This window comes from Trichechus manatus, unplaced genomic scaffold, assembly GCF_000243295.1.
Source record: "Trichechus manatus latirostris isolate Lorelei unplaced genomic scaffold, TriManLat1.0 scaffold00003, whole genome shotgun sequence".
NCBI lineage: Eukaryota > Metazoa > Chordata > Mammalia > Sirenia > Trichechidae > Trichechus > Trichechus manatus.
This window is the reverse complement of record NW_004443939.1, coordinates 17,186,918-17,207,635: the sequence shown is the minus strand read 5'-3', so window position 1 is coordinate 17,207,635 and position 20,718 is coordinate 17,186,918. Positions and strand designations below refer to the sequence as shown.

General features: G+C 37.3%; 1 protein-coding gene across 2 annotated transcripts in view; it reads right to left on the bottom strand.

The window, feature by feature from the left end:
- The window catches only part of LRRC7 (leucine rich repeat containing 7), a 348,184-nt gene that overhangs the window by 171,561 nt on the left and 155,905 nt on the right, over positions 1–20,718 (bottom strand). For both annotated transcript variants that reach the window (XM_023730981.1, XM_023730986.1), the window contains exon 6: positions 3,047–3,110. In XM_023730981.1, coding sequence (XP_023586749.1) covers positions 3,047–3,110 — 64 coding nt within the window. The remainder of the gene's footprint in view (positions 1–3,046; positions 3,111–20,718) is intronic.

Genomic DNA, 20,718 nt, shown 5'->3' with positions numbered 1-20,718 from the left:
CAGGGACTGATCCCTCCTGATAACATGTCCAAAGTATGTGGGACGAAGTCTCGCCATCCTTGCTTCTAAGGAGCATTCTGGTCATACTTCTTTCAAAACACTCCAAAGAGTCACTCACAAGAAGCAAAATGAACTTTTCTGCAAGCCAGAATGAGAGAAGAGCAGAGCCCAGAGGAGGGTAACAGCATACTGGGCAATGGTCTGCGGATGATTTAGAGTTTAGGAATTCAGAGGAGGCAGGCAACGGCTTGGGCAGCAATCCGGTGACAATGGTGATGGGAGAGGAAGACAGGGATTATAACGGGCATTGGAGTAGTATCTTTGGTTACGTGGCAGGTTCCTCTAGCCCCCATTCCCCACAAAAGGACTCCTTTAAGGAATAATTGGGGGGACCCCAGAAAGGACCCAATTTCCTGATCTCCTGCTGTTCACACTAGAGGAAGGTCAGAGACACATACTAATGTGGTAAAACTATAAAGAAAAGTAAGGGAATGTTAAACACAAAATTCAGGATTGTGTTACCTCTGAGGATGAGGCATACAAGTAGCTGCAGTATGACTGTCAACATTCTAATTCATAAGACCATGGTGGTGGGGGTCACAGGCCACATTTTATTACGCTTCTCAACTTACATATATTCTTTTATATATATATCAGTTTTGACAGAATGAGATGCCAAGCCTCTATGATTTTATTTTTTTCTTGTAAATTTGTGTTTTAATTCATTATTTGGTAGCTTTTATTTGACAGTCTTCCTAATTCAACTGCAAAGAAAGCTTATAATTTATAATGCCTGTAAGGAATCTCACAAAATAGAATGCACACTATAATTCTGATTTGGTCAATAGAAACATCTATATATAGACACATCTAACCAGTATGTATTATGTCATATTTACATTAAAATTTCAAATCTCATTTCTCTGACCTTCCTCCAATTTGAATAGAAGGAGATCAAGAAATTGGGTGCTTCCTGGGATCCCCCCTGATAATTATTCTTTTAAGAAGTCCCTTTGTGGGGGATGGGGGGTCGGGGAGCCACCCACATAACCAGAAGCGCTATTCTAATGACCTTTATAATCCCTGTCTTTCTCTCCCATCACCATTGTCACTGTGTTGCTGCCGAGGCTGCCTCCCTCTTCCTCTGAATTCCTGAACTCTAAATCATCCACAGACCATTGCCTAGTCTGCTGCTAGCCCCCTCTGAGCTCGGCTCTTCTCTCTTTCTGGCTTGCAGAAAAGTTCATTTTGCTTCTCACGAGGGGCACTTTTGATGGAGGCTCCCATAGCAGAGTTGTTGGGGCTCTAAGTGACACTTTTTTTATACCACAGCCCTCAAGAGAGACAGTAAGGGAGGTTGGGAGTTGAGAGCTGAGGTTGGATTAGGAATGATCAATCATGACTTCACACTGTTTCTGGATCCACCAATCCCAGCATCTTCCAGGCTCTAATATTCAACCTGATTCATTTTGGATTTGTAAGTCTTCTTCTCACTTAGGGTGACTTGCTTTTGGGGGCTTTATTATTTCCTCCACTAGTTTAGGCCCTTTAGGGACACTTAGTTTATTGAATAAATCTGTATGTACCTTAAATATATACCTACCATAGGGTTTCTGGGGTTATTAACAATTAAATAATCTGTTCTGTTTCAGTGTCCCTGGCAGTTCTACCACAGTTGGGAAGTTCCTGATTATTCTCTAACAGTTAAAAGGCTGCTCTGCCCAGAGAACACAGAGGGCATTAGGGGTTGATGTGATCCAGCTCCACACATCAACCTAACAGTGTCCCATCTCTGACTCAACTCCAGATAATACTCTTTTGCCCTTATAAAAAAAAAAAAAGGAGGAAAATGGATATACCACAAAATATTAATAATGGTAATATAAGGGATGAGATTACAGGGTTTTTTAAAATTTATTTTACACATCTTTTAACTTTCTAAATTTGCTTAACTGAACATTTGCTAATTTTATATTCAACAAGGTAATCCATGAAAGAAACAGAGTTAAAAAAAAGATTGAAAAAACTTTAAAGACTCTATTAGATTCCTAGAACTTTGCACAATATCTTCTGTTGGTTGTTGCTATTAGAGACATGAGGTAATTCCTTTTGTTTAGAATTTTCCATTATTACAAAGGCATCCATAAGTAGATCTTTCTATTTCATACCTTATCGGGGATATTTACATTGTTTCTCAAGTAAGCAAACGTCTGTTCTCATTGGGTTTTCATATCTAAGTTTTGTTTACTTATTGTCATCTACTCTCCATATTTGTCTCTTTACCATGTCACACAAAATGAATCATCTAATGATAACCTCCTAAGTGTCAATATCTAGCTACAGAATGGAATTTGCCCCCCACATGGCATTGTTTCTAGAGGCCTTTTATCAGAGCAAATCATCTCATTGTCTCATCAAAAGTTGTCACTGTCAGAGAAATGACACACATATGACTAATAACACCCAGACATTTGATTAAAAGTGAAAAAACATTAGAAATGTGAAGTTCCATAGTTATACCCTCCAAATAACTGCGCATTATCAAATAAAGGCTCCCAGGACAATGGCAAAAATATGGGAAAAGAGACTTACTTTGTGACTAGCGTGGAATACTGGGAATTGAAACAAATAAAAATTGTTTCTGGATGATGACTTCTTACATACTGAAAGTGTACATTAAAATGGTGCAAACGGTTAAGAGCTCGACTACTAGCTGAAAGGTTGACTGCTCGAACCCACCCAGAGGTGACTTGGGAGACCCTATGGACCAGCTCTTCTATGCAAACATGGGGTCACCATGAGTTAGAATCCACCAGACAGCAATGGGTTTACCCCATTATTATTAGTGAATCCAAAAATTTTCCATTTCTCTGTGGCTCAGTATATTGTCAAACAATCCCTTTAACTTCCAGACTTTATTGTGTTTTTTATATTTAGCAAATGCAAATATGCAGTTGATGATTTAACAGCTGGGGTTACAAAGAGAGAACAAAAGAGATAATCTCCTGTGGCATATGGATCAAGTTTAGAAAATGCATCTGCTTACCAGCTCACTGAATTCATTATTGCCTAGGTCAAGTCTTTCCAACTGGGCCAGTTTGTGCATTGACCTATAACAGATGGAGAAAAATACTATTGTGAGGCAGTGCATGACACATTGCTTCGAAAGACATTCTACCCATCCCCTGTCAGATTTACCTGATTGTACAGTGAACAAAAATAGGGGACTCCTCAGCAAAAAAGTAAATTGCAAATACACAGAATTGAATGCAAACTGCCATCTGAAAACCTTTAGTAGCTTACCATGATATACAGCATTGATTTCCAAATGCCAGTCAATAGCTGGACTACAGGGCTGGCTGTTTAACAAAAAGCTCGGGAGCTTGTTAATATCTATACCAGTAAGAGGTATAGGGTGGAGACCCGTGAATTATCTTTTTAGCAATCTCTACAAGTTTGGGAACCAATGGATTAACCCAATTCTTAGAAAAGCATCCTAAAATCCCAGAATAAGGCCCAATTTCATGCTCTGTCTTACCCTTTATTACTCTTCTAAATCAACTTTCAATATAGACAAACTGTTGTACTTAATAATCTCCAAAACCTATAAGCTTGAATGCTGCCACTGCTCTTAATAATTGAAAACCTTGGGCAAGAGTTGATGATAAAGGCGAAGGTGCCCTAGCATACCACAGATACAATCAACATTCCTCAAGCCACTCTCAAGAAAATACAACGTAAGAAAAGATAATATTTTTCTGAGTTTTAAGTTCGTTAACTCTCCATTAGCTAGAATGCTGTCCTTAAGTCCTGCCTATACAGAAATTCTGGAGGTATCATTGACTCAAATCTTATAAATTTTAGCCTCTTTATATCTAAAATAGATATAGTAATTATCTTACAAAGCTTTTATGAGCATTACATGAAATAAGCACTGTAATCCAGACAGGATATGACATTCAGAAATACAAACACGTGTGTGCCATTTCTTCACTCAGTAACTGTTGCAGAGAGATTATTATGTGCCAGGCAATCTTCTGGGGCCTGGGGTACAACAGTGAACAAAACAGGCAAAAATTCTTGCCTAGAACATTAAATTCCAGTGCCTGTGTGTGTGTGGCAGGGGAGGGTGTTGGTAGGGAGGAATGGAAAGGCAAAGAGGCCCAGGAAAGACATATCATTTGAATGTAGCCATTATACAGATGGCATATGGAGTCTTGAGAGTATGAGATAACCAAAGGAATGAGTGTAGATGGAGAAGAGAATAGTTCTAAGGGAGATGAGGATGAGCCAACAAAGACACTGAGGAGTGCTTAGGGACACAGGAAAAAAAAAAACAGAAGAGTGGTTTGGTTCTGGAAGCCAGGTAAAGAAGGTGTTTCAAGGTAGAGGAAGGAAAAATTGTGACCATCTATTGATAGGTCTGAGAATTTATCATTGGGTTTTGACAATATGGAAATTAGTGGCAATTTGAGAAGGACAGTTTTCTATATGTGGGAGGAAGGAATTAATTAGCATTGTGGGAATATAGGAAGAGAATAAATAGGTTGGGATGTAAATAATTCTATTTTAAATAATGTATTGGCTTTGAGGTGAATGTAAGATACCCATATTGGGGAAAACATCTGTAGTGTGTATGTGTGCGTCTGTGTGTGTGTGTGTGTCTGTGTGTGTGTGTGACTGTATGTGTTCCCAGAACTCAGGTAAAAAGTCTTGGCTGGAAATAAACATTTGAGAAATAAAGAAGTGACACTTCTTACACATTCTACTTGAAGATGATTTCTCTTTTTTAACTCATGTGCCGTTTGCTTTTGTTTCCACATTTCACCTGGCATTTAACACTTACTTTCTTGAATTGTTTGTTTTTTCATATGTATTTGACCCCTTTCCCCATCCAGATCTTAAAATATGTTTCAAGATGCCCAGAAGGGCCAGTGTGGAACCACCAGCAGTTCAGATATCATTGTGAAACCTCGCCCAGTATTGTAAGGACAACAGCTGCCTTACTTCTTGGCAGATCTATGACATAGTTTCCTACCACTCCTTGCAATACTTTTCCTTTTGCTTGCTCTGGAGGAAAAAAAAGTTTTCCAGTGGGGTTTTCTGAACTGTTTCCTTAGAAGCGAAGATGGTCAGACTTTGTCTTGTTTACCTTGGATGTCATCAGGAAGGCCCAATCACTGGAAAAAGACCTTATGTTTGGTAAAGTAGTGGGTCAGTGAAAAAGAAGGAGATCCTCAATGAGATGGACTGACACAGTGACTGCAACAACAGACTCAAATATAGTAATAAATGTGAGGATGGCGAGGGATTAGGCAATGATTTCTTCTGTTAGATGTGAGGTTGCTATGAGCGGGAGCCAACTCAATGGCCTCTAACAACAACAACATAAATTCTGCTTCTTAAAATACCGTTCCTTCTACTTTAATTTTATTTCATTTTATTTTTATGACCCTAGGTTTCACCAGTTTTTAATTACTGTCACCATAGTTTCCTTCCATCATTATATTCTTACTTCCATTTTTGAAGTTGTCTTTCTAATATGATGTTTTATGTTTTATACTTTTAAAATTATTGCATTCTTAGTTCTGCTTTTGAAGATTTCATACCAATATGATTTCTTACATTTTACACCTTTAAAATTGACTGCCTTCACTAATGCACCAAATTTTAGATAATCTGTAACATAGTCTATTGCCTTTCTTGTTCATGTGCTAGCTGCTAAACTATATTATGTCAAATTTTCAAAAAAAAATGTTTCTTTTCAATGAACATAGGTAGTAGGTTTTTTAACTTGATCAGGACACAAACAAATAAAAATCTGTCAGAAAAATAAAATAGAAGTCATGGTATTTTTATGTTTGTGATGTTCTTTGTGAGCATTCGTTCACATAACAGTTTGTGCTCCTTTATGGCAGGCACCACATTGTGCACTGGACTTACAAAGACTTCCTGGATGCAGGATTTCTCAACCTCAGCACTGTTGACATTTTGGGCCAATTAATTCCTCAGTGTAGGGGACTATCTATCATATGCATTGCAGGGTGTTTAGCACATCATACGAAGTCTTTACTCCGAATGACTTATTTTCTAAGTGGGAATGACCTTTAAGTGAATAATAACTTCATAGGGTGATAAATACGAGCATATAAGTATATATAGATTACCATAAGAAGCTCTGGTGGTGCAATGGTTAAGAGCTCAGCTGCTAACCAAAAAGTAGGTGGTTTGAAGCCACCGGCAGCTCCACAAGAGAAAAGACCCAGTGATTTGTTCCAGTAAAGATTTCAGCAAAGGAAACCCTACGGGGCAGTTCTACTCTGTCCTTTAGGGTTTCTATGAGTCAAAATTGACTTGACAGCACACAACAACAACATAGATTACCATAGAAGCTCAGAAGAAAGAACAATAAGCGGTTCAGTATTACAGAAATCTTCAAGACATTCGACCTTAGTCTTGGGGAAGCTTGTCATGTGGATCACTTATATTTGCACATGCAAAAAGGAACAACGAAAATACTAAAAGAGTATTTCTGAAGTTGGTTTTTCTGAGATTATAGATTAAGTTCACAATACTAAGATGTATCCTGAAAGGATGTAAAAAATTTTTATCTAATGTAAAGAAACTCTAAAAATTCCCATTAGAGTTTGTTGCAGGAAACCCTATTGCTCTTACCCTTATGATTCTGTAAAGTGACTTCCGGAATGCAGGGTTTCTCAACCTCCGCACTATTGATATTTGGGGCTTGAGTTGGAATTCATTTGATGGCAATAGGTTTGGTTTTGGTAATTCTTTGCTGTTGGGGCTAACTTGTACATTGTAGGATGTTTAGCACCCTGGTTTCTACCTACCAGATTCCACTAGCAGACCCCTAGTTGGCACACTCAAAATGTCTCCAAACCAAACCAAACCCATTGCTGTTGAGTCAATTCCGACTCATAGTGACCCTATAGGACAGAGTAGAACTGGCCCACAGGGTTTCCAAGGAGTGGCTGGTGGATTCAGACTGCCAGCCTTTTGGTTAGCAGCCAAGTTCTTAACATCCCCTGGGGGCAAAATCGCTCCAGTGGAGAACAACTGTGCTAGAGTAATACTTCCAGCCTTTCTCTCCTCCACTTATTGATTAGTGGGGGATGAGAATCTTAGCACAATTTGTCTACCGCCTTACTCTACTAGGTAGGTTTCCAGGTGGTCTGCCTTTATGGTATTCAAGCTAACTTATTTGAGAGATGCGTTCATTCGCTCTGCTCATTCTTCTTTATAGTAAGCACATGTGGGTCTAGGGTTTATCTATCTGCCACTACACAAGAGTTCAACTAATGTGATTCCCCTTGTAACTAGTTGACTCTAAAAACATGATCATCACCACAGGTCAAGGAGCATATATTAGCACAGGTTTGGGTCACAGTCTCTATCAGTAATGTTGACAATTCAATCTCCATCTGTCGGAACCAAATGTTCTATAGATTGTTTAGATTCATTTGTCCACTTACTTATCTGAAGCAGTGAGATCTAGTAAATCAGTTATATTAAATAATATTTACCAACCTATCGTCATATCATATCCATAAATATTGTGCAAATGTGTAAAATTTCCGATTGTCACTTTTACTGTTGCTGTTTCTCCTGCCTAGGATGTCTTGCCTATAAATCTTCTCATACTGGCTCCTTTTCTTCATCTCAACTCAAATGTCTCCTCCTCAGATTGTCCATCCTCCATTATAACCCTAGTTTCCATCAGCTTTTAACTACTAACACCAAAGTTTATCATTACATTCTTACTTCCATTTTTGAAGTTGTCTTTCCTATATGATTTCTTACATTTTCCCTCTTTCACATTGGGTCGCTATGAGTCGTAATTGACTCCATGACAGCTGACAACAACAACATATTATACATATTACCCTGTTTTATCTTCTTCTTAACACTTACCACTAAAATCATCTCGTTTTTTATTTGTTTGCTTGCTAATTAAATTCTTTGTCTCCTCCTACGAGATCTAAGTTCCATGAGAGCAAGGGACTTGCTCGCCAACCTTATTCACAGAGTGAATAGCTTCTCAACCAGTGTTTGTTAAATGAAGACATTCATACATGCATGAATGAACGGTTCTTCCCTAGTGAGAAAATTGAATATTTAAAACAACAAACTGCTCTATTTCTATCAGGTATCTACAATTAATTACTGTTGCCAAGCAGACAACAACAATTAATTAACAGTTGTCAAGCAGATACCCTGATAGGCCTGTTTTAATGAATACTGCAAGGAACATATATTGACTCACTTATTGTGGAATATGCATGGTAGATAAAGGAAGATATGGCCGAAGTTCATCAGCCCCTGGATATCTAAAACTTGCATTAAGCTAACTTTCTGACATTAAAAATGATAGATTCTTTTTATTAAAACAATAAAAGAAATATTAGGTGAAATGTTTAGGTAAGTTTTTTTTTTTTTCTACTTCCCTGGTTATCTGAAATATACAGACAAAACTTTCTATTGACCAGTATGTAGAGTAGTTAAGAACATGGACTCTGGATTCAGACTACCTGTGTCTGAATCTCTATTCTACCATTCACTACCTGTTTAACCATGAACAAACTAAATCATATCTTTACACTTTTCTCCTATGTAATATGAGGATGATATTAAGGATCTCTACATCATAGGGTTATTGTGATGATTAAAATAGTTCATGTAAGTATGTAAATGGTGCCTGACAAGTGGTAAGTGCTTTATAAGACTTAGCTATTAAAATATTTAGGAAAAACTTTCCTAGTTGGTATAATTTAAGAGATTGTCTAACCCAGTATTTTCTAAAGTTTTCCTAAGGACCTATATGTATTTTACAATTTAAAAAAATTTTCAGATGGCCAGTATAATTGGCACCTTTTGTTGAAGAGAAATGTTAAAATAGACTTCTTATTGGCAAGACTTTTTAGATAAAATATACAAATGTTCATTGTGATTCCCTAACAGATGGAAATAACGTAGACTATTTCCCGTTTATGTGACAAAGAAATAATTTCTTTTTCTTACTGGCAGGACACTTCTTAGAGTAGGAGAACACTTTGAGAAACTTCTCTTTCTACAGATGAAGAAATGCGTTTTTGTCCATCCTATTCCATGAAAACAGGCAAATTTAAAAAATGAAAACACAGGCGTAGGTATATTTAAGTTTCTTATTATGGGTATTTAAGTTTGATCAGATTACTTCATTTTCTGCTTGAAATTTTGACCAGTTAGGCTCTGTACCTCAGCATCCAATATTCACTTCAGGTTGTCTTCGCTTTTATGACTGTTTTGGACATGACATTTCCCTTAAAAACCATGTTAGTTTTTGCCATTTGGCCTTATGTACTACAAGTTCAGTAAAGGAGAACTCTTACTTCTTACCAGTGGAGGGTTGGTGACTTGCTGAAGGTCACACAAAAAGTTAGTGACAGGGCTGAGATAGGATCTTTGTCTTCTTTCCCAGCACTGGCCAGCGATCTGAATCTGGCCTATTTAGTTGAACCATTGTTTAAATATGAATGTTTTAATGAAACGTATGTGCTCTGCAGCTCACTATAGTTTTTACCAAACTGAAACCAAAACCAAACGTGTTGCCGTCAAGTCGATTCTGACTCATAGCGACCCTATAGGACAGAGTTGAACTGCCCCATAGAATTTCCATGGAGCAGCTGGTGGATTCAGACTGCAGACCTTTTGGTTGGCAGCCATAGCTCTTAACCACTACACCACCAGGGCTTCCACCAGAGATTGGCAATTAATTTTTTCTGTAAAAGGCCAGATAGGAAATGTTTTAAGCTCTGTGGTTCATACAGTCTCTGTCTCAACGACTCAGGTCCACCCTTGCAGCACAAAAGCATCCATAGCTGGTATGCTAGCTCTTGGGCATTGCTGTGTTCCGGTAAAGCTTTATTTACAAAAACAGAACCAGATTTGAACTGCTGGCCATCGTTTGTTGACTTCTGGTCTATACCAATCTTTAAAGCTTTACATTTAGATGGCTGTATGAGTTTATAATACCTGCCTGATCCCTAAAAATATTTAAATTTTCAACTCCTTGAATACAGATATGACCAATAAATTAAGGACTGAGAATCTTTATTGTTAGAGGATCGCCACTAGATAACAATTTACAGTTATGTACTATTAGATGTCCTCATTTCTTGGGATGCATGTTACACGTTACTGGAATCTAGAGACATTTGCTCTAAATATTGTCATTTTAGTTGCATTTATAAAAATCAAGTCCTTACTATCAAGCAATGACTTTGTATCATTTATCCAGTTACGGATCTGGAAAAAGATTCCCGCTGGAGCAATGATGGAAAATAATGTAATACCTTGGTGCATCTGTTACTCTGATAAAATTGTAGAATCTATGATTTTCTTTTTATCAGATTCAGGGGTTTTATCTATTTAAATGTGCAATTATCTCAGAAGCCACATAAAGTTGGTAGGATTGTTGTCTCTCCACAAATTTCCAGTGCAGTAACTTGGGTTTGCTGACTCTTGCAGGATTCTGCAAATTTTTGGCATGAGCTTATGCATTCCAGCTTTTAACTTGTCTTTGAAGTGTGCTCAAACAATCTTTCTAATTAGTGGCTATTTGTGGCACAAGAACTGGAAATCTCTTGGTTTTTACTGCCTGATATCTCTTATTGAAACTTAGGGAGAGAATATAGTGTCTCTTCACTCTACTTAACTTGTGTCCTATGTTTAATGGACATTTGCATTTTTCAGTTTATACCTGCCAATGTTACCACATTATCACTTCCTTGTTAATAATCTGTCCCTTAAAATAAACCTCATATCATAAACTTTTTGAAAGAAAGAGCTTTTATTTACAGCACAGGTAATACAGACTAGATGGTCCAGAAATTGACATACTTTAAAAACTCAACTACTGGAACACCTCATTATAAAGAAATATAAACTTATATCTTTACAAACCAGAAAAAAGATTAAAAACCTAGTGCCTGATGGAAAATAGAACAATTTCTATGATCCAATATTTTATATAAATATTCTCCCTTGGTCATTACTTTATCTTTTTATTTTTATTCTGCTTTAAGTGAAAGTTTACAGCTCAAGTCACTTTCTCACACAAAAAATTATACATATATTGTTTTACGACATTATTTGAAATCCCCACCATGTGACAGCACCCTCTCCCTTTCTACCCTGGGTTCCCTGTGTCCATTCAACCAGTTCCTGTCCCTTCCTACCTTCTCATCCTGCCTCCGGAGAGGAGCTGCCCATTTGGTCTCGTGTATCTGATTGAACTAAGAAGCACACTCCTCACGTGTATTATTTTTTGTTTTATAGTCATATCTAATCTTTGTCTGAAGAGTGGGCTTCAAGAATGATTTCAGTTCTGAGTTAACAGAGCGTCTGGGGGGCTATAGTTTCAGGGGTTCCTCCAGTCTCTGTCAGACCACTAAGTCTGGTCTTTTTACATGAATTTGAATTCTGCTGCACACTTTTCTCCCGCTCTGTCCAGAACTCTCTGTTATGTTCCCTGTCAGGGCGATCTTTGTGGTAGATGGGCACCATCTAGTTCTTCTGGTCTCAGCTGGTGGAGTTTTTGGTTATGTGGTTCTTTAGTCTCTTGGGCTAATATTTTCCTCGTGTCTTTGGTTTTCTTCGTTCTCCTTTGCTCCAAATGGGATGGGACCAATTGATGCATCTTAGATGGCTGCTGGCAAGTTTTTAAGACCCCAGACACTACTCACCACAATGGGATGCAGAACACTTTCTTAATACACCTTGTTATGTCAATTGACCAAGATGTCCCCAAAAACTATGGTCCCCAGGCCCCAGCTCCAGCTATTCTGTTCCTTAGTTTTTGGATGTGTTCAGGAAACTTCTTAGCTTTTGCCTTGGTCCAGTTGTGCTGACCTCCCCTGTGTTATGTGTTGCCCTTCGTTTCACCGAAGATGAACCTTGTCTACTGTCTAGTTAGTGAATTCCCCTCTCCCTCCCTCTCCACCCTCGTAACCACCAAAGAATGATTTTTTCTGTGTTTAAACCTTTTCTTGAGGTCTTATAATAGTGGACTCATACAATATTTGTCCTTTTGTGACTGACTAATTTCACTCAGCATAATACCTTCCAGATTCATCCATGTTGTGAGATGTTTCACAGATTCATCATTGTTCTTTATTGTTGCATGGTATTCCATTGTATGTATGTACCATAATTCATTAATCCATTCATCTACTGATGGGCACCTAGGTTATTTCCATCTTTTTGCTATTGTGAACAATGTTGCAGTGAACATGGGTGTGCATGTATACTTGTGTGATGGTTCTTATTTCTCTAGGACATCATTACTATATCTTAAACCAATATCAAAGCTATGATTTTCATGTATACTCTATCATTTAAATCAAATTTCCCCTTAAAAACAACAACAAAGCAAAACTGGTTTTCTGGCTTCTTCCATAAAGATATGCAACCAAATAAAACAGCTATTATTATTACATCAAATGATATTAGGCAGACTTAATTTTTCAGACCAAGTTGTGAATCCTTATTAATTAAGATGTTTTTCTTCATAAGATTTAAATTATTAGAATAAACATTTAAAATATGTAATTTATATTAAGCTGTTACATATTTTGAGTACTTTCTTAGGATTAGTTTTTTCTTTTAAATATGTGACATTTAGGACTTCCGGGCAACATGGTGCTATAGACAGAAGAACCATGCTGTCCCTCCACAGCAAAGAACCAAAAAACTAAGTCAAACAGAGACACATGCCAATCCTGAAACCCTAAACATCAAATGAAGAGACAAAGAACTTGGCCAATCACTGAATGGAATAAGAAACTAACAGAGAACAGAGAGCAAGGAGAGATACATGAAGAGGTCCCCTATCAGCTAACATAGCAAGGATCTGCCATCTTGGACTTCTATTGGAGATTAGCAAACAGAGGGTATGAGAAAGCAGCTTCATGGAGCTTCCAGCAGGAGCCAGAAAAACTGCACAGGCACAGCCTACTGGAACCTTCCCTACACTGATTCCCAGCCTGTCCTGTTGGCCCTCGTATGTCCCACAAACAACCCATCCCAGCAACTCCCCTTCCGCTGGACCTTCCCTGCTGTACCATACCTGAGTGACTGACCCTGCCCATTGGAGAAAGAGGTGAACAGTATCATGCCTACAGACAAGCAAACAACAAAGAACACACAGCCCGCCTGCTCAGATATAACCAAATAAACAAAAAAGCGGGACAAAACAAACAAATCTACAATCAATAAATGAGGAAAATAACTACTGAATGCCCTGAAGATAGCAGTCGATATCAAAACATACACAAAAACAGGACAACATGGTTCCAGTAGGCATCCAAAATAAAACACCAGATGATTTTCCAGTAGAGGAAAAAGGCACTAGAACTACCTGATAGGGAATTCAAATCTCTAATATTCAGAGCTATGCAAGAGTTGAAGCAAAAAGCAGACAAAAATGAGGAAAAAATAGACAAATTCATGGATAATACAGACAGAAAATGGAAGCATTCAGGAAAATAATACAAGAACAAAGTGCCAAAATAAATTCACAACTAGAAATCATACAAAAACAACAACTAGAAATCCAAAAGATAAACAAGATTTCAGAAATGGACAGTGTCACAGAAGGGCCGAGGAGCAGGTTTGAAATGATGGAAGACAGGATCAGTGAAATTGAAGACAAACACTTGGCTCCAACTCTGAGGAAAAATCAGAAAAAAGAACAAAGAAAAATGAAGAAACCCTGAGAATTATGTGGGATACAATCAAAAGCAAAAATCTGCGAGTGATCAGAGTTCCAGAACAGGGGGAGAAAACAGAAAACCCAGAGAGGATCACTGAAGAACTGTTGACAGAAAACTTCCCCAGTATCGTGAAAGATGAAAAGCTGACCATCCAAGAAGCTCAGTGAACCCCATTTAGGATAGACCCCAAAAGAAAATCACCAAGGCATATCATAATCACACCCACTAAAACCAAAGACAAACAAACAATCCTGAGAGTAGCTCGAGAAAAACAAAAAGTCACATACAGAGGAGAAACAATAAGACTAAACTTGGATTATTTGGCAGAAACCATGCAGGCAAGAAGGCAAATGGATGACATCTATAAAACCTTGAAAGAAAAAAATTCTCAAATGGGATTATAACCACAGGCATAGAGGTTAGGATTTACAACACATATTTTTTGAGGACACAATTCAATCCATAAAAGTCACCCTCCAAACCTCCTTGGCATCTAGTACATGGGCATATATGACCTGGTTCTGGTAACTAGAATAGGAAGAGGAATCTTTTGGGGGAGATTCTGAGAAACATTTTCCTCCTTTATTTAAAAAGAGTAGAGGGTAAAGCATGAGATCCTTTTTCCCTGTTACCCTTTCTTTCTCTCTTTGCCATGGTTGGGTGAGAATGTGACGTCTGGAGTTGCAGCAGGCATTATGGAACCATGGATGTAAACCAAAAGAATGAAAAGCCCAAGGATGAAAGCCAGCATATTGGGGATAGTGGTATGGAAAGATGGACAAACTCGAGGTCTTTGATAAAATCAGTTAAGCTGTTGGAACTGTTTACATTAATACTTCATTACAGGCAACAATATAAATATTATTTTAAAAAGTTATTTTTACTCAGAAACCTGTTCTTTGTAGCCCAAAACATACTTACTAATACATTCATTCTTGAGCTCTAAGGGTGTCATACTGTTGGTGGCAGAGTAAAGCAAAAATAAAGGTCTTTTAAGTCCCAGAAGACATTGATACATCACATACTTTTTTCAAAATCATGATTTAGTTTTTAAGATTTAGTTGATTTTAGGCATAAATAATAAAAAATTTAAATAATCTAACACTTTTGTTCTTGATTCAAAAAATTATTTTGATAAAGCCAAATTATTTGCTCTATTAAGACCAGAGCAATTAGGCAAGAAAAAGAAATAAAAGGCAACCAAATTGGAAAAGAAGAATGAAAACTATCTCTATTAACAGATAACATGATCCTATATTTAGGAAATCCAAAGAATCCACAAGATAGCTACTAGAAATAATAAACAAATTCAGCAAAGTTGCAGGGTACAGGATCAACACACAAAAATCAGTCATATTTTTATATACCAGCAATAAGCAAGCTGAAAAGGAAGCTAAATAAACAATTCGCTTTACAATAGCACCTAAAAAAGCAAAAAACGAAAAACCTAGGAATAAATTTAGCCAGTGTGAAGACTTGTACACTGAAAACTACAAAGCATTTCTGAAAGAAGTTAAAGAAGACTTAAATGTATGGAAAGACATGCCACATTCATGTGTTGGAAGTCTAATATTGTTAAGGCATCAATACAACTCAAAGTGATCTGTAGATTCAATGCAATCCCTAACAAAATTCCAACAGCATTTTTTGCATAAATAGAAAAGCCAATCTTCAAATACATATGGAATTGCAAGGGGCACTGAATAGACAAAACAATCTTGAAAAAGAAGAGCAAAGTTGCAGGACTCACACTTCCTGATTTCAAAAGTTATTACAAAGCTACAGTAATCAAAACAGTGTGGTACTGGCATAAGGATACACAAACAGACCAATTGAACAAAACTGAGAATCCAGAAATCAACACATACATTTATGGTCAACTGATTTTTGACAAGGGTGCCAAGTCCAATCATTGGGGGAAAGAATAGTTTCTTCAACAAATGATGCTGAGGCAAGTGGATTTCCACATGCAAAAGAAGAAACCTGGAATCCTAACTCAAATTGTATGTGAAAATTAAGTAAAAGTGAATCAATGACCTAAATGAAATAGCTAAGGTCACAAAATTCATAGAAGAAAAGAGGGATAAATGTTCATAACCCTGTATTTGGCAATGGATTCTTAGATATGATACAAAACGCATGAGCAACAAGAGACACAATAGATAAATTGGACTTCACTAAAGTTAAAAACTTTCACAAGAAAGTGAAAAGACAATCTACAAAATGGGAGGAGACATTTGGGAACCATATATCTGATGAGGGTTCAATATCCAGAATATGTAAAGAACTACAACTCAAAAGAAAAAGACAAACAATCCAATTAAAAATGGTCAAAGGATCTAACTAGACATTTCTTCACGGAAGATGTACAAATGGCCAATAAGGACATCAAGAAGTGTTCAACTTCATTAGTCATTAGGGAAATGCACAATATCACTTCAAACTCGCTAGGACAGCTATTATAAAAAACAAACAAACAAAAACCCAACAACAATAACAAACGCAGGAAAATAGTGTTGGCAAGGATGTGGAGAAATTGGAACCCTCCTGGATTGCTAGTGGGAATGTAAAATGGTGCAGCCACTGTGGAAAACAGTTTGGTGGTTCCTCAAAACATTAAACATAAAACTGTCATATGATCCAGCAATTCCACTCATACATATATAACTAAAAGAATTGAAAACAGGGACTCAAATAGATACTTGTAGACCAATGCTCATGGCAACATTATTCACAACAGGCAAAAGATAGAAATAGCCCAAGTGTCCATCAACAGGTAAATGGATAAACAAAATGTGGTATATACATATAATATAATATTATTCATAAAAGTTGTGATACTTGCTACAATATGCATGAACCTTGAAAACTTTATGCTAAGTGAAACAAGCCAGACACAGAAGGACAAATATTGTATGATTCTGCTGATATAAAATGTCTAGATGGGCAAATTCATGGAAACACAAAGTAGATTAGGGTTACCAGGAGCTGGGGGTAGGAGGGAATAGGGAATTACTGGTTAATGGGCACAGAATTTCTGCTTGGAGTGATGAAAACATTTTAGAAATGGAGAGTGGTGAGGATTGCACAACAGTGCAAATGCAATTAATGCTACTGAATTGTACACTTACAATGGTTAATATGGTAAATTTTTTATTATATATTTTACCACAATGAAATAAAATTTTAAAATGATAGTGAAAGCTAAACTCTCAACTTTACCAAGCATGATGTTCTTTTCCAGGGACTAGTCCCTTCTGATAACATGTCCAAAATACGTGAGATGAAGTCTTGCCATCCTTGTTTCTTATGAGCACTCTAGCTATACTTCTTCCAAGACAAATTTGTTTGTTCTTCTGGCAGTCCCATGGTATATTCAATATTCTTCTCCAACACTGTCATGGATTGAGTTGTGCCTCCCAAAAATATCTGTCAGCTTGGCTGGATCATGATTCCCAGTGTGGTATGATTGTGTAATCTTATGGGATTTCCTTATGTGTTGTAAATTCTATCACTGTGATGAAGTTATGCTGATGAGGTTGACAAGATTAGATAGTGTCTTAATGAAATCTTTTTTGAGATATAAAAGACAGAAGTGAGCAGAGACACACGGGAACCTCATACCTCCAAGAAAGCAGTGCTGGGAGCGGAGCAAGTCGTTCGGACCTGAGGTTCCTGCGCTGAGATGCTCCCAGACCAAAGGAAGACTGATGCATCAGAAGGACCTTCCTCCACAGACGACAGAGAGAGAAAGCTTTTTCCTGGAGCTGATGCCCTGAATTTGGACTTGTAGCGTATTGAACTGTGAGAAAATAAACTTCTCTTTGTTAAATCCATCCACTTGTGGTATTTCTGTTAGAGCAGCACTAGATGACTAAGACAAACACCATAATTCAAAAGCATCAATTCTTCTTTGGTCATCCTTATTTATTGTCCAGCTTTCACATGCATATGAGGCAATTGAAAACACCATGGCTTGGATCAGGCGCACCTTAGTCCTTAAAGTGACATCTTTGCTCTTTAACACTTTAAAGAGGTCTTTTGTAGCTGATTTGCCCAATGCAATGGGTCATTTGATTTTTGACTGCTGCTTCCATGGGTGTTGATTGTGGATCCAAGTAAAATGAAATCCTTGACAACTTCAATAGTTTTTCCATTTACCATGATGTTGCTTATTGATCCAGTTGTGAGGATTTTTGTTTTCTGTATGTTGAGGTTTAATCCATACTGCAAGCTGTGGTCTTTGATCTTCATAAATAAGTACTTCAAGTCCTCTTCATTTTCAGCAAGCAAGGTTATGTCTGTCACCTGCATATCACAGGTTGTTAATGAGTCTTTCTCCAATCCTGATGCCCCGTTCTTCTTCATATAGTCCAACTTCTAAGATTATTTGTGCAGCATACAGATTGAATAGTTACAGTGAAAGGATACAACCCTGACACACATCTTTCTTGATTTTAAACCACGCAGTATCCCCTTGTTCTGTTTGAAAGACTGACCCTTGGTCTAAGTATAGATTCCTTATGAGCACAATTTAAGTGTTCTGGAATTTCCATTCCTCTCAATGTTATCCATAATTTCTTATGATCGACATAGTCAAATGCCTTTGCATAGTCAATAAAACACAGGTAAACATCTTTCTGGTATTCTCTGCTTTCAGCCAGGATCCATCTGACATCAACAATGATATCTCCTGTTCCACATCGTCTTCTGCATCTAGCTTGAATTTCTGGCAGTTCCCTGTCAATGAACAGCTGCAACTGCTTTTGAATGATCTTCAGCAAAATTTTACTTGGGTGTGATATTAATGATATTGTTTGATAATTTCCACATTTGGTTGGATCACCTTTCTTGGGAATAGGCATAAATACAGATCTCTTCCAGATGGTTGGCCAGGTCTCTGTCTTCCAAATTTCTTGTCATAGATGAGTGAGCACTGCATCTGTTTGTTGAAGCATCTCAACTGGTATTCTGTCAATTCCCAGAGCCTTGTTTTTTGCCAGTGCCTTCAGTGCAGCTTGGATCCCTTCTTTCAGTACCATCGGTTCTTGATCATATGGTACCTCCTGAAATGGTTGAACATTGACCAATTCTTTTTGGTACAGTGACTCTATATTCTTTCCACCTTCTTTTGATGCTCCATGTGTTGTTTAATATTTTCCCCGTAGAAGCCTTCAGTGTTGCAAATCAAGGCTTGAATTTTTTTCTTCAGTTCTTTCAGTTTGAGAAACACTGAGTGTGTTCTTCCTTTTTGGTTTTCTATCTCCAGGTCTTTACACGTTTCATTATAATACTTTATCTTCTCAAGCCACCCTTTGAAATCTCCTGTTCAGCTCTTTTGCTTCATCATTTCTTTCGTTAACTTTAGGTACTCTACTTTTAAGAACAACTTTCAGAGTCTCTTCTGACAACCATTTTGGTCTTTTCTTTCTTTCCTGTCTTTTTAATGACCTCTTGTTTTCCTCATGTATGATATGCTTGATGTCATTCCACAACTGGTCTGGTCTTTGGCCATTAGTGTTCAATGTGTCAAATCTATTCTTGAGATGGTTTACAGATTCAGGTGGCATATACTCAAGGTTGTACTTTGGCTCTCATGGACTTGTTCTAATTTTCTTCAACTTCAACTTGTATATGAGCAATTGATGGTCAGCTCCACAGTCAGCCCCTGGTCTTGTTCTAACTGATGATATTGAGCTTTTCCATTGTCTCTTCTCACAGATGCTGTCAACTAGTTAATGTGACTATTATTAAAATTTACAGAGCCCTGGAAGCACAGTTAAGAGCTTTGCAGCTAATCAAAAGGTTGGCAGTTCAAATCCACCAGTTGCTCTTTGGAAACACTATGAGGCAGTTCTACTCTGTCCTTTAGGGTCACTGTGAGTCAGAATCGACACGATGGCAATAGGTGGGAGTGTTTTATCCAAAGTTACACACCAAACACGAAGGCAGAGGATGAAGATATTGAAGATTTATACCAACTTCTGCAGCTTAAGTTGATCAAACATGCACTCAAGATGCACTGATAATTTCTAGCCATTGGAATGTGAAAGTTGGAAACAAAGAAGACAAGTTGGTAGTTGGAAAACATGGCCTTGGTGGTAGAAATGATGCCAGAGATCACATGACAGAATTTTCCAAGACCAGTGACTTCACTGCAAATTCATAATATTTGCATAATATTATATATTAATTTTAAGATTAAAAAAGCTATTCTATTAATCATTTAAAGTTCAGAGTACTGATTATGCTTTTTCCTTCTCACATTTGGTGGGAAAGTCAACTTGACTTTTCAATATTCTCGTTTTCCACTTCATTTTCTTTTCATAAATTGTTCTGTGGAATGCAGTGTGATTTCTAATGTTATTTATAATTTCAGATTTTCAAAAAACATGATTTTATATGTTTATTTTACATTTTATTACTTTATCATTTTATAAATCAAGGTAAACATGTTAATATTTTTCTAGTGTATATTCCTCTTCTATTTGATATCTCCAAAGAAAATTATGACATATCTCTTTTTCTCTAAATTTAGTTTCTCTTTAAAATAATATTTGCATTAGACTCACTAGATACTTTTCTTCTATGTAAAAGTATTATTAGAGAAGGGCAAGGCCAAGATGGCTGAGTAGTCAGATGCTTCTTGTGGACCCTCTTACAACAAAGACCTGAAAAAACAAATGATTCTAGTATGTATGGCAATCTGGGAGCCCTGAACACCAAAGGCAGAGTTGAGGAACTAGACTGAGTGGCAGGGGGAGGGAGAGACAGTTCGGAAGCAGCAAGGAGTTGCCAGACCTATCAATAATTACTCTGAATGTAAATGGACTAAATGCACCAATAAAGAGACAGAGGGTGGCAGATTGGATAAAAAAACACAATCCATCTATATGCTGCCTACAAGAGACACACCTTAGACTTAAAGACACAAATAAACTAAAAC